We start from the raw sequence: 14,513 nt of genomic DNA, 5'->3' as shown, positions 1-14,513 counted from the left end.
AAAATAAAAACTAATACTTCTTCTAATATCTCAGTTTGCTATTGTGGGACGTCAATAATTTAAAATTTCACACTCTACTAAATTATAATTAATTACGTACTTGTTATTTACATCACTAACTTTTGTTGATTTTGAACCAATTCATAATTTAATATATCATTTTTTTTCAACTGTCTCGTAGATAAAATAAAATTTTGGGTATATACCCTATCAGAAAGAGAAAAAGAGTATATTATAAAAGAAAATTTGAATAATGTGGTTTTGGGTGCTAATTGGCAAGTGCCCATGCCCTAGCTAGCAACTTTGTCGTATGAGTATCCACGGAAGATAAATATTTCTAGTTAGACATACAAATCATCAAATGATATGTGACTGTAACAAAACTAAACAAATGAAATAAGCACAAATGCAAAAGAGACTTGGGAAAAATAGAAAAAGTCTATTCAATGGCGTTCAATTTCATTAGAAAAATTTGAAAAACCTCTTCATTGAACGCCACCATAATGGAAGACGGTCGAAGTATATAAGGCCATCCACAGTGGCGCGGACGATAGCACGCCCCCCGACGCTTAGTGCGCGGACGATGCAACGCGTTTTAGTTTTTTTTTTTAAATTCGAAAATTTTGTTATATATATACCCCAACTTCACTTTTCATTTGTAACTTTTCGATTAACTTTTAAACTCTCAAATTACGCTATAAAATGAATTCCGGTGGATACTCAAGTCCTAGTAACCCGTGTAACTTTTTTTTTAATCAATGAATTTTTTGCCGTTCTTAGTTAATCGTTGTATTTTTTCTAAGTTTGCATTTATATATTTGAAAACATTTAAATTAATTAACAAAACAAAAGTAAAATGCTTATGGCGCCCCACTGCAGGTGGAAGGGGAGGACGATAAAATGCTGACGTGGCGGTGCATAAGGCGGGCTTTAGGGCGCCCCACCGTGAATGCTCTAATCAAATTCCTATTATGTGAAGCGTAATAACCCGTGCCCATCTATTATTGGGCCGTGGCCCAACGTCAAAATACTAGTTTATCCTAATAATACATGTTAGCTTAATAATATTAAGACCATATTATATAAATAAATATACAAACTATAATTTTATTAGTATTGATGAAAAATTATCACCCAACCACCAACCCCATATCATAGTCACTAATGAATTACTTAAAGTCATATAAAAATTTTGAAATATAAATGGGTATAAAATTGATTTTCAGTGTGAATAAATTGAATTTGGTGGAATGAAGTAGACTAAAAATAGGGTTGAGTTAAAATGGGAAGGTTTAACATGAATTGCAAAAGTAATGTTAATACTAGTAATGTTTAGTGTGTGGCACGGCCACGTCTCCCCGCTCTATAAGTACGCAGCCTTCCTCTCTCTATACATCTTAATCTTATGGGAGTATAGTATATTACCATTCTCAACTATCTTTGGAAACGGTTGTTGTCCCTTTCCTCTCACTTTTTTCCTTATTCTCTTTATACAAACCATCACACATACCATTTCATTTCATCCATATAGAGTTTCACCAAAAGGGTGAGTCTTATGGCAATATCGTGTCCTACATTTCCACTATTCAGGTTTCCTTCTCTCTCTCTCTACATCTAATACATCTATGCATAATCATTTGTGTTTATCAAATTTTAAAGTTTCAGCTCATATTTAGATGATCACAACCTTTTTTCTTGAACTTTCTACAATTTTTTATGTATCATTGTCTCCCTAAATACATTACACACAGATTAATAGCCTAATCCTATTACAAGAGATTAAGAAACAAGTATAGATCTTTCTGGGATTCGATAGAGCTCAATAAGAGCAACTATATTTTTATCTATGAAAGCGCTTCAACTATGATATATGTCGTGGAGATATAAAATGAATACTATATTATTATTTATTAAGCAACACACATAAAACCGACGAATATAGTTAAAAGAAAACACTAGTAATTTTTTTTGTTATGATTTTAGGAACCATTAGTAGGTTCCATGAACAATTTTTGAAATTTTTTCCTCTGTATTTCCCCCCCCTATGGCTAGAACTAGTGGAGGTAGTCTAAAATAAAAGTAGTATTCTAAATTCCTATTTCTCCTATATGCAGCATAAAATATGTTTTTAACTTTCTTGATTTGGTACATAGTTATTCCTCCATGTGCAATATAGTTGTCAAGCCAAAAGTAAAAGGCTGAGAACCTTAATTTCATTGAAATGTTACCTCTAAAGGCCTTATTTTTCCCACTTTGAATGTGGAATACATTTGACTAACAACTGGTGGTTACAAATTTAGACAGCATATGCATATCTACAGTGTACATAGTCACCTCCACAACAATATACTTTTTAAATAATCTGATATATTTACTTGTTGATCACTAGTTGCAGGTGATGAACTAAACATACATAGACAAAAATCCAGCAAGAAAAGATGGCCGCCGCAGCCCCTAACGCGACGACATGTCTGCCGCCTATGAAGGCGACATCTAACGGCATGTTCCAAGGCGATGATCCTCTGCATTATGCTCTTCCTCTTCTCATCATACAGATATGTCTGGTTCTGCTTCTCACTCGAGGCCTAGCTTATCTTCTCCGACCACTTCGCCAGCCACGTGTCATCGCTGAAATCATTGTGAGCTTTTGCTTCTCTTCACTATAATCCATCATTCTTGAGCTTAGCTTCTCTTACCCTAGTTACACTCACAACTAGTCTAAAGTCATATTAGTAACACATCACAATTGAAGATTAGTGATTATATTTAATTAATTTTAATTTACCTATCTTATTGATACAATGGTATATAATATATATAGGGTGGAGTTCTATTGGGGCCATCAGCATTAGGGCGCAATGAGAAATATCTTCATGCATTATTCCCAGCAAGAAGCCTCACAGTTCTGGACACCATAGCCAATCTTGGCCTTCTATTTTTCCTATTTTTGGTTGGGCTTGAGCTGGATCCGAAATCACTAAAACGAACCGGGAAGAAAGCTCTCAGCATCGCTCTCGCAGGGATCACCCTTCCGTTCGCCTTCGGAATCGGGACCTCATTCGCCTTCAGAGCCACCATCTCCGCAGACGCCAAGCCGGCCCCGTTTCTCGTATTCATGGGAGTCGCCCTCTCCATCACCGCCTTCCCCGTGCTCGCGCGCATCTTAGCCGAGCTGAAGCTCCTGACCACTGACGTCGGCCGCATGGCCATGTCAGCAGCGGCTGTCAACGACGTGGCTGCTTGGGTTTTGCTCGCTTTGGCTATCGCCTTATCCGGCACTGGCCACTCCCCTCTTGTCTCTGTTTGGGTCTTCCTCTGCGGCATCGGGTTTGTGTTTTTTTGCATCCTGGTGGCGCCACCCGTCTTCAAATGGATGGCACGGCGTTGCCCTGAGGGCGAACCGGTTGATGAGATTTACATATGTGCGACTCTCGCGGCTGTATTGGCTGCGTCGCTGGTTACGGACACGATCGGAATCCATGCGTTATTCGGAGCCTTTGTTGTTGGTGTTCTGGTGCCTAAAGAAGGTCCCTTTGCTGGGGCTCTGGTGGAGAAGGTTGAGGATTTGGTTTCAGGTATGTTCTTGCCACTCTACTTCGTGTCCAGTGGGCTCAAGACGAATGTAGCAACGATCCAAGGTGCGCAGTCGTGGGGCCTTCTGGCTCTCGTGATTACAACTGCGTGCACCGGGAAGATACTTGGCACGTTCATGGCATCTGTGATGTGCAAGGTCTCGTTTTCGGAGGCGCTCACTCTTGGTTTTTTGATGAACACGAAGGGGCTGGTCGAGCTCATCGTGCTCAACATAGGGAAAGACCGAGGCGTTTTAAACGACCAAGCTTTCGCCATCATGGTGTTGATGGCGCTGTTCACAACGTTTATAACTACCCCGGTGGTTATAGCGATATACAAGCCGGCTCGGATGGCGACAACAGAGTACAAGCACCGGACCATACAGAGGAAGGAGACTAGCACCCAGCTTCGGATCCTAGCCTGCTTCCAAAGCAGCCGGACGGTTCCTACACTGATCAACCTCATGGAGATATCGCGTGGAACGGGGAGGCGCGGTAGCCTCCGCGTCTACGCAATGCACCTCATGGAGCTGTCTGAGAGATCCTCTGTTATTCTAATGGTTCACAAGGTTAAAAACAATGGCATCCCCTTCTTCAACAAGGAAAAGGCCCCGGATTCGACTCAGGTCGTCGTTGCGTTCGAGGCCTTCAACCAGCTCAGCCACGTCTCGATCTCACCGGCCACCACGATCTCGCCGATGATGACCATGCACCAGGACATATGCACGTCCGCGGAGACGAAGCGCGCCTCCGTGATTGTGCTCCCCTTCCACAAGCACCTGAGGCTCGACGGGCATTTGGAGACAACGCGCGAGGAGATGCGCCACGTCAACCGGCGGGTCCTCGAGTGCGCGCCTTGCTCGGTCGCGATCCTCATCGATCGCGGCCTGGGTGGGACTGCGCATGTCCCTGCGAGCAACGTGGACTATACAATAACCGCGTTCTTCTTCGGGGGGCCTGACGACCGCGAAGCGCTCGCGTACGGGGCTCTCATGGCAGAGCACCCCGGGGTCAGGATGAACGTTGTGCGAGTACACATTGACCCAAAGGTAGCTGGGGGCACGGTTAAGGTGGATGTGGCCGGCGAAGAAGGCGGCGATGCGGAGGCGAGTTCCAGCGACGAGGATTTCATAGCGGATTTCAAGGATAAGGTGTCGAAGAAAGGGTCGATCAAGTTCGAGGACACGGTGGTGAAGGATGCGAAGGAGGCGAAGGAGGTGATAAAGGCGCACAAGAGTTGCAATTTGTTTTTGGTGGGGAGGATTTCGGAGGGCGAGCTGGCTGCGGCGCTCAAGCAGAAGAGTGAATGCCCGGAGCTTGGACCAGTTGGGAATTTGCTGATTTCACAGGATCTTTCGACGACGGCATCGGTGCTGGTGGTGCAGCAGTACCGGAGCAAGTTAACAGGACCTTCGCTGACGTCTTTGAAAGAAGAAGACGATGATGCGTCAAAGAATGCAGATGACTATGATACTGAGTGAACTGAAACTGTTTGATCTGAGAATGACAGATAAGATTCTAAATAAGAAGCAGCAGAAGAATGTCTTGTTTAGATGTTCACTACAGCTAGCTGTTTTTTTTGAATTAATGCAATCTTATTTTTCATGTAAAAAATCTTCCCAAGTTCAAGAAATTTAATAAGTTCTTCATGATCAAATAGAGTTTGCAGATACCACATATATACTCTCTAATTTTTGTGAAAGTCAACTAAGGCAACGTTTGGACGTACAATGTATCTATCATTATATTAAAATTCAGTAATCGCTAATAAGCTTAAATCAAAACAAAGATATCGCAACTCAACCAGACATATTTGCTGAAAAACATAATTCACAAACAGAAAAATAACTGAAAATTAATTAGTCAGACGACTCATCTGCTTCATCTTCTAGCCTAAGGGAATCAAGTGAGTCTCCGGTCAGCTGCGTTCGATACTGCTGCACCACCAACACCGACGAAACTGTCGAAAACTCCGATGAAATCAGCAAGTTCTCGACCGGTCCTAGCTCAGGGCACTCGTTGTTGTTCTTAAGAGCCGCAGCCAGTTGCCCCTCAGGCATTCTTCCCACCACAAACAGATTGCAACGGTCGTGCACGCGCATAGCTTCCACCGCCTCTGCTGTGTTCCTCACCACCGCCTCTGCCAATCTAATGGACCCATTCTTCGCCATTTTTTCCTTCAAATCCACAAGAAACTCCTCATCCTTCGATCTAGCCTCTGGCAAGCCATCTACGTCCACCTGGATTCTATCTCCGGCCACGGCGGGGTCCATGAGGAAATGAACAACATCGAAACTAATCCAGGGTTCCACTGCCATGAGGGCCCGTATGATAGAGCCTCGCGATCATCAGGGCCCCCAAAAAAGAATGACACGACCGTGTAGTCAACATTGCTCGCGGCCACGTAAGCCATTCCACCCAGCCCCCTGTCGACGAAGATCGCAACCGAGCAAGGGGCATGTTTGAGAACCCTCTGGTTCACCTGCCTAAAACCAGACCGGGTCGTCTCGAGCCTCCCATCCAGCTGCTGGTGCTTGTGGAACGGGAGCACTATCATCACCGCCTTCTTCCTGGTGGCGCCGTTGCAGATGTCATGCATGCTCGACATGGCTGAGATAGCTGTTGCCGGCCGGACAGAAACCTGGCTGACCTGCTCAAACGCCTCAAAGGCGACCACAATGTGGTTCGGGTCAGACTGGCAACGGTTCCAGTTCCAAAACGGCATCCCGTTGTTCCTAGCCTTGTGTGCCATCACAATCGCGGAGGATCTCTCTGAAAGCTCCATCATATGCATCGCATAAACACGAAGCCCCTGCCGGTTCACCATGCCACGCGACGCCTCCATGAGGTTGATCAGCGATGCTATGTTTCTGGTGCTGTTGAAACAGACGAGCAGATGAAGCTGCGAGTTTGACTCCGTCTCCTTCCTCTGTATGCTCCTCCGCTTGTACTCGGATGTTGCCATCTGAGCAGGCTTGTATATCGTCATGAAAATCGGTGTCGTCGTGAACAATGCCATTAACACCATGATCGCAAAGGTTTGATCATTCAAAACACCCCTGTCCTTCCCAATGTTTAACACGATCAGCTCCACTAGACCTTTAGTGTTCATCAAGAAACCAAGAGTTACTGCCTCTTTGAAAGGGATCTTGCAGAAGAGTGAAACGATAGCAGTGCCAATAATCTTTCCCGAGCATGCCGTGAATATGACCAACACGAGAAGGCCCCACGAATTAGCCCCCTGAATGGTTGCTACATTCGTCTTCAAACCACTCGACGCGAAATACAGAGGGAGGAACAATCCGGAGACAAGATCCTCAACCTTTTCAACAAGAGCACCAGTGAAGGCCCCATGTTTAGGCACAAGAACTCCGAGGAAAAAAGCCCCAAAAAGTGCATGGATTCCAATAGCATCGGTCACAAATCCGGCAGCCAAAATGGCAGCCAATGTAGCACATATGTATATCTCATCAACCTGCTGCCCCTCGGGGCAGCGTTGCGACATCCATCTGAAAATCGGGGGCGCCACGAATATGCATACAATTATAAAACCCGAACCACAGAAGAACACCCACACTGCGACTAGGGGAGAATGGCCCGTGCCTGATAAGGCGATAGCTAAAGCAAGTAAAACCCAAGCAGCCACGTCGTTGACAGCAGCAGCAGACATGGCCATATGGCCAACATCGGTGGTTAGCAGCTTCAGCTCGGCCAGGATGCGAGCCAGCACTGGGAAGGCGGTGATGGAGAGGGAAACTCCCATGAATACTAGAAATGGGCCTGGCTTACACCTGTGGAGATGGCGGCCCTGAACACAAATGATGTGCGGATGCCTAGAGCAAATGGAAGAGTGATTCCGGCTAGGGCGATGCTTAGGGCTGCTTTTCCGGTCCTACGGAGAGATGCTGGGTCGATTTCAAGGCCAACGAGGAAGAGAAAGAAGAGCAGGCCGAGATTGGCAATCATGTCCAAAACTGTGAGGCTCCTTGCTGGGAAAATGGTGTGGAGATACTTCAGATTCCGGCCTAAAACTGACGGACCTAAGATGATTCCACCCTGTCAAAATCATACCCAATATGCATTAGTTTCGACAAATATTTATCATTATTTCAGTGTATCAACAACCGCGAGGTAACATACATGTCTATTCATTTATCCAAGTTTCAATTAGAACACATAAATCACCACACAAGTGATGAAGAATATGTCAAGCTATAAAGATCAGTTTCCACAGTGGATATTATTTGCTCTTTTAGAGTGATCAAAAAACAGATCTCTATTGTTTCCATGTACCATGATTCTAGCTTTATTTGAGTTTGACATAGACAGATGTATTATGACTAGATTAATATTCCAATTAGAAAGCAGATTGTGAAGAAAACAAAAATGATTTAATTCTGATAGTCTGAAATCAAGATTTTTCTTGGAAGTTTGGAATCTAAGCTTCTATGGTTTAAACAAAATGGTACATCTAAAAAGTTCACTTGTAACTACTTCTAATTAGATGGGACCAAAGGCAATGGTGCAAATGAAACATTCTTGAGCACTAAATTCAACATACAAAAGCAACGGTTGTGAGCTAAAGATATGACAAAAGGTACAAAAGTAAAGGTATTCCTTAAAAGGTAACAAAAAGAAGTGCTAAAACACACACACTAGAAATCATATGATCATTGTAACACAAAAAAGGCAAGAACACTCACAATAATCTCAGCAACGACACGTGGTTGTCTCAACGGCCTGAGGAGATAGGCGAGCACTCGAGTGAGTATGACCACGAGGCATATCTGCACGATCAACAGAGGAAGCGCAAATTGGAGAGGATCGTCTCCTTGGAATACTCCATTAGACGTTGCTTTCACTGGTGCTGGACATTTTACTGTTCCATTCAATGCCATTTTTTCTCAGACAACTTATTCTTGTAGCAATTCCTGCACTTCAATTTGCTGCATCAAAACTACACAAGTCATTACACTTTAAATCACCAAGAACTTACACTAAAAAACAAATAAAAATAGATAAAGAGTTGTCATGTGAGAGTTGCAATCAACTTCTTGTTAGTTGACTTTCATACAGTTTTTACAAAAGCCTAAATTATTGTCCCAAGCTAGTGTTTTTTTCTATATCACGTGCACTGAAATATAAAACTTAGTAAATACAATTAAAAGATTCCACTGAATTTATGAAAACCATCCAAATTGAGCTGTCTTACGATACTTTCGTCGATATGTAACCAAAAAGAGGAGGAAATAAATAAAAATATTCAATAATAAAAAAATCTAATTCATAAAAGTCAATAAATTAAAGTAGATTGATTTCGAGCGCAGGCTGCCAAGGGTTTAGGGGTTTAAACACCACGATGAAAATTTGAGGTAAACGTATAGAAATTGAGCTCGATTACTTTATAGGAAAACATAAATTAAAAAAGTCATAATATCTGCATCAATCTCTACGTGACGGAGCCGATTAGAATTACGAATCCAAGATAGTTACAAAATATATTTCCTGAACCATTCCGATAAGATCTAAGATAATTGTAGATATTAGAAACTGTGAAATCTGCTAATTCGTCGATGCAATATTTTGGGGAAAACGACGAAATTGACTCTTCACATAATGCCGCTAAACAGAAAGAGTTTACGGTTTACCAATGTATAGTTGTACATATTGGATTTAGTTGAAAGGTGTCTATAAACAAACACAGAAAGTGAGAAAACAAACCTGAATTTTGAAGATGATTGAACTTCGAATTCGAACTGGGCTGGTGGAAGAGAGAGAACGATTGAATTACCGAAAGAGTTTCATACTTCTGAGTTTACATAAATAAACTCCCAAGTCAACTATTTATTGAGACTTTCTAATAAATTCGAACCCCCTATAATAGAATAGTATTATTATAGTAGTATAAGATCGAATGCACCTCGAAAAAAGCAATTCGAATGGTAAATTAAAAAATTTAGAAACAGCATCATAGATTTAATTTAAAGTTGTACCTATTATTATTTCTGTCCCATATTTAATTGACACGGTTTTTTAGTCACAAAAATTATATTTGATGAATTAAATGCAAATAAAATAAAATAGAAAAAAATAAGTAAAATAAAATTGTATAAGTAATTTAAATGAAGATAAAAATAAAATAGAATAAAGTAAGACATAATAAATATTTTATATTTTGTTTTGTTTATTTGTCATAAATAAAACTACTCAATAACTTGAAACATCCTAATTAATGTAAGGAAGTGTTTTGCAAGTAAAAAAAATTCTTTTGCTTAGTGTACTTTAAAAAGTAGTAGTAGTAACAATCATATTTATGGCTATGAAAGCAAGTTTTGATCTCACTGTAACTTTATGAATTTACTAACATTTCAAGTGTATATTTATTCCTATATTGATCATTTCAATTGTCGAGGGCACACGTACATGAGGAACACATATTTCTACGTAATTTATTTAAAATGGATAATAGATAGTAGTATAATACAAGTTTTATACAGTACTAGATTAAAATTAAGAATGTTTTATGAAAATTTATGAATTTGAGCTTTTGTAATTTGCACTTTTGAATTATATACGCAATTTTGTGTGTTAGTTAACATTAAACACTAAGAGCGATATAATGCACTTTGTTGATACGAGATGAACGTCATAAAAATAAAAATAAAAATAAAATTAACACCTAAATATGTACTCTCAGATCTATGTATATTTGGAATTCTTTTCTTTTAAATATATTTTGATTCATTCGTGTCTGTATCAACTTTAAATATAGGAACCGCTCATTTTCTAGACTTGTGCACCGACAATCACTCCATATTATTCTTTCCTCTGGGCTCTGCCACTACACTCTACATGCTTACATTAACAATTTAACATTAACTGAAGTTAGTGCTCTATGCGATCTGTTTATACATCAAAACTTTAATAAAGTGACTACAATATTATTATATAATAAACCTTTATACTAACTCAGGCCCATTTTCCAAAGGTAAGTCCAACAATAAAATTAAAAAAAATGATCAAGAACTAATAAAATTATTGCAATTTGTGCTTTTCAATAGTTAAAAGTGTGTGACGACGCCATTCATCTTTTGTGTGATCATATGCGTAGGATACATGGGAAAATCCATACCAAAGGAATAAACAATGATAAAATAATCTAAGAGTATCCACGATAGGGAAGACACAAGCTATTTTTTTATCCTCAGCCATTTTTGATTTGTCCACATCCACAAAAAAAGTTTCCACAACAATAGTGGACACTTTTTTTTGCCACATTTCACTTTATTTTATTTTTTGTATATTTTAATTCAATTATAATTAAAATTATCGGACTGTAAATAATTAGAAAACGAGATAATAATAAAATTTAAAAAAAGTATTGGGACCGAATATTCGTTGTATTATGGATACAGGAAAATTATACAATGAACATTTTGGAGGGAGAGTTGGACTCGATCTCCACGGCTGTGAAGGAGGATAGTTGCCATATCCCGATTCTTCGGTGCCGGGTGAATCTTCGTCTCCACCGTGCATTTTTAGAGATAGAAAAATTAGAGAGTGAAAAGTGGATAGAGAGTGAAATGGGTGTGAAGATGTGTGTGGAGTGAAAATGAAGATGGGAGGGGTATTTATAATAAAAATTATTCAAAATTAATATAAAAAAAAAAAACCGGCTAAGGCGCGCCGGAATGGCCGCACAGTAGACTGCCGCGCCGCTCCCCACCCCGCCGAGTAGTCGGCGATGCCCCTTCCGCCCCCTCCCATCCGTCCACGCCGGGGCAGGCGTTTCCTCCACTGTGGATCGCCGAGGCTGCGGCGACTCCGGGGCGGCCGGCGCGCCGCCCCTATTGTGGATACCCTAAAGAGGAAGTCATTTGAGAGCGTCAAGTTAAAATGAGCCTTTGAGGATCAATAATTGTTTAATATATTGATTAAATGACTGCAAAATTATAGTAAATCTAATGGCGCAATCCCACCACTTACATAAAAAGCAAGTTAAGTTAGGTCTGGGACTAAAGTGAGCTGCCATCATTTTAATATCTACAAACAAAATATAAAAGTATTATTGGGGAATGATGGTTTGTCAATGCAACGATGTAGCGATTTGCAATTTTTGAAGATTGTATTTTTTTTTCTAATTCCATCGCTGATTTGTAGGCATGTTGTATTGACTCAATACTTAAGGCTGTTTGATTTTAAGTCGCACCTATTCATATTAAATGTGAATTTTTACAAATAAATCTGTGCCCAAAACACTATCGTTTTAATAGGTGTAATCACAGCTTAAAAAATTAAATTAACACCAAAATAAGTTCATAAAACACTTAAAAGGTGCATAAAATTAAAAGAAAAAAATGACTACATAGTTAACATGATATACAATAAATTGCATTTACTAAAAAACATGGGTAGTTAATTTAGATTTCATATCCTCTAAATAAAACATGTTTCGTAGATATTTTTGGGCCTTGCGGCCCGTATGAAATATTGGGCTTTAACGAGATCCAACAAAATTGACAATCAATTCAGAACAACCCATTAAAATGTAAATAAAATTGTATTGATGATAAAAGTAATTTTAGTATTATATTGTTGCATTATTTTATCACTGTGTAGAAATGAGAAATTTAAATTTAAAATATAGTGGAGTACGTATTACTTATTTGGGAAGTGAGAAACACTATCGTTTACTGAAAGAAAATCCCTTACAATGAGCTCAATTTCTTATGAATAAAATATTTAAATTAAGAAAATGTACTATATGGAAAAGAAATGCATATAAACATAGTTAAAACAAATGAACTTGCAATACGAACATATGATGATACAATTATTTTAGTGACTTCAAACTCCAAAGTGGCTGTCTTCATCTCTTACCACGCCCACCAACTCGTGTCATTAGATCTTTAAATTTGACAATTAAACGAATAAGAAAGCCAAGGGAATTTTCTTCTAACATATTTTCCAAATCAATAATTGTGGTAGGTGTATAAAAGATGCATGTATGGACGACAATTTCCTCTTTATCTTGTATCATTTCTGACCAAAATGGAAAAAAGGTTGCAACTTTCCACTAGATTTGGACATAAGACTATGATAAAAATTACATTCTTATGATTAATAAGTTTCTCGAATAGAAGGAAAGATAATGAATAGTTAAACATATGGTTGGATTTCCGTTATTAATAGTGTTACAAAATAACGTTCATGAAAATAATAAATTACTATTAATCATGGGAAAATCTCATCTTATTAGTGTTATTATTAGTGTTACAAAATAAAGTTTATGATTTTAAAAGAAATTTGACAGGGTTAAAAAATGGATGGTACCTGATTTTATAGGGCAGGTAATAAGTTTAGGATATGTTGGGTATTCAAATACCTAATTTGTCGGGTTTGAATTCATTTGGATATTTGAGTACCAGATTTTTTGGGTTCGGATACCCATATCGGTATTTGAATAACTAAAAATGTATCAGGTCGGATATCGAATTTGCACTTTATGTAATTTTCGAATTCAGATATCCAATTTTTTGGGTTGGGCATCTGTGAGTAATCGTTATTCCACTCCGAGGATTAGAATTTAGGAGTAGAAAAATAACTTAACTTAAATATTTCCAGAAATTACTAATTACTCCGCATATCTAATGAATTAAAATCGAACTGTCCGTATTAGTTCCATATGTATGATTTAAGCATCAAAAGCTACCACTCTAAAAAGTTGACTTGAGGGACCTTCCTAACTTTAGTAGCCATGTATCATTTGAATTTTTCAATACTCAAAATGGAATCTTGATTCCTCTATTTTTTTTCTTCTCTAAAATATAAAAAATTACTCGTTTACTCAAATTAATGGATAATAAAAATACAAGAACCTAATAAAGTTAAAAAATTATACACAGACCAATCGAAATAAAACATAAAAGTACAAAGATCAAACTAGAACATACTACTACCTAATGAAAGGAATAAATTTTATTAATGAAAAAATAGTTGACGTAAGTAATTAAATTATGCAAGTTACAACTTGAATAACATTGTTGTCTCAAATTGAGAAAAACGACGACCACCCTATTGAAAGTAGTTTCTTTTTAATCATTTCATTTCATTTAATTTAATTTTCAAAGCTCACCAACCGCAAGTCCCCTATAAATCGACTCCTACCCACATGCAAAATTTAGCAAGACTACTCAATTTTGTAACACATATCTGCTAGTTTCACTTACTAAATTATGGCCACTACATCAATGTTGAAGGCCATTTTCTTGTGCCTCCTCATCTCCGCCGCCGCCTCGGCCCCTCGCGGCCGGAAACCCCACTCCCGGCCGCCATGTCAGCAACTCGTCTTTTATTTCCACGACATCCTTTACAACGGGAACAATTACGAAAATGCCACCTCCGCGATCATTGGGTCCCCACAGTGGGCCAACAGGACCACAGTGGCGACGCCCTACAACTTCGGGGACCTAGTGGCGTTCGACGACCCCATAACTCTGGACAACAACTTGCACTCGCCGCCAGTGGGCCGGGCGCAAGGCATGTATTTGTACGACCAAAAGAGCATATACGGCGCGTGGCTCAGCTTCTCGTTTCTCTTCAACTCCACCGACTACGTAGGCACGTTGAACTTCGCCGGGGCTGATCCGTTGATGAACAAGACGAGGGACATTTCCGTCATTGGAGGGACCGGCGATTTCTTCATGGCTCGAGGCGTCGCTACTTTGTCGACGGATTCGTTTGAGGGAGATGTTTACTTTAGGCTTCGTGTTGAAATCAATTTGTATGAATGCTGGTAGATTTTGAAGCTGTCTTTCTCATAAGAATTTAATTAGTCATGCTATATATATGTGGCTACAAGAATAATTAATGTATACGTATGATTTTCTTATCTATTCTAAATATTTGATTATGCTAAAATAACCATTTTTCATTCAATTC

General features: G+C 39.4%; 2 protein-coding genes and 1 pseudogene across 2 annotated transcripts; 2 read left to right on the top strand and 1 right to left on the bottom strand.

Moving 5' to 3' along the window:
• Positions 1-1,539: 1,539 nt before the first annotated feature.
• LOC121753014 (cation/H(+) antiporter 18-like) lies at positions 1,540-5,247 on the top strand. The gene is made up of 3 exons (XM_042148145.1): positions 1,540-1,590; positions 2,390-2,639; positions 2,822-5,247. Exons 2-3 carry the CDS (start codon positions 2,439-2,441, stop codon positions 5,051-5,053), a joined length of 2,433 nt encoding a protein of 810 aa, XP_042004079.1. The 5' UTR covers positions 1,540-1,590; positions 2,390-2,438; the 3' UTR covers positions 5,054-5,247.
• Positions 5,235-9,125, bottom strand: LOC121753015 (annotated as a pseudogene).
• Positions 9,126-13,772: 4,647 nt separating this feature from the next.
• On the top strand, positions 13,773-14,492 carry LOC121751208 (dirigent protein-like). The gene has a single exon (XM_042145927.1). It carries the CDS (start codon positions 13,808-13,810, stop codon positions 14,369-14,371), a length of 564 nt encoding a protein of 187 aa, XP_042001861.1. The 5' UTR covers positions 13,773-13,807; the 3' UTR covers positions 14,372-14,492.
• The last annotated feature ends 21 nt before the right edge of the window (positions 14,493-14,513 follow it).

This window comes from Salvia splendens, chromosome 10 (assembly GCF_004379255.2).
Source record: "Salvia splendens isolate huo1 chromosome 10, SspV2, whole genome shotgun sequence".
NCBI classification, from domain to species: domain Eukaryota; kingdom Viridiplantae; phylum Streptophyta; class Magnoliopsida; order Lamiales; family Lamiaceae; genus Salvia; species Salvia splendens.
The sequence above is the reverse complement of the archived record's forward strand: the minus strand, read 5'-3'. Positions and strand labels throughout refer to the sequence as shown.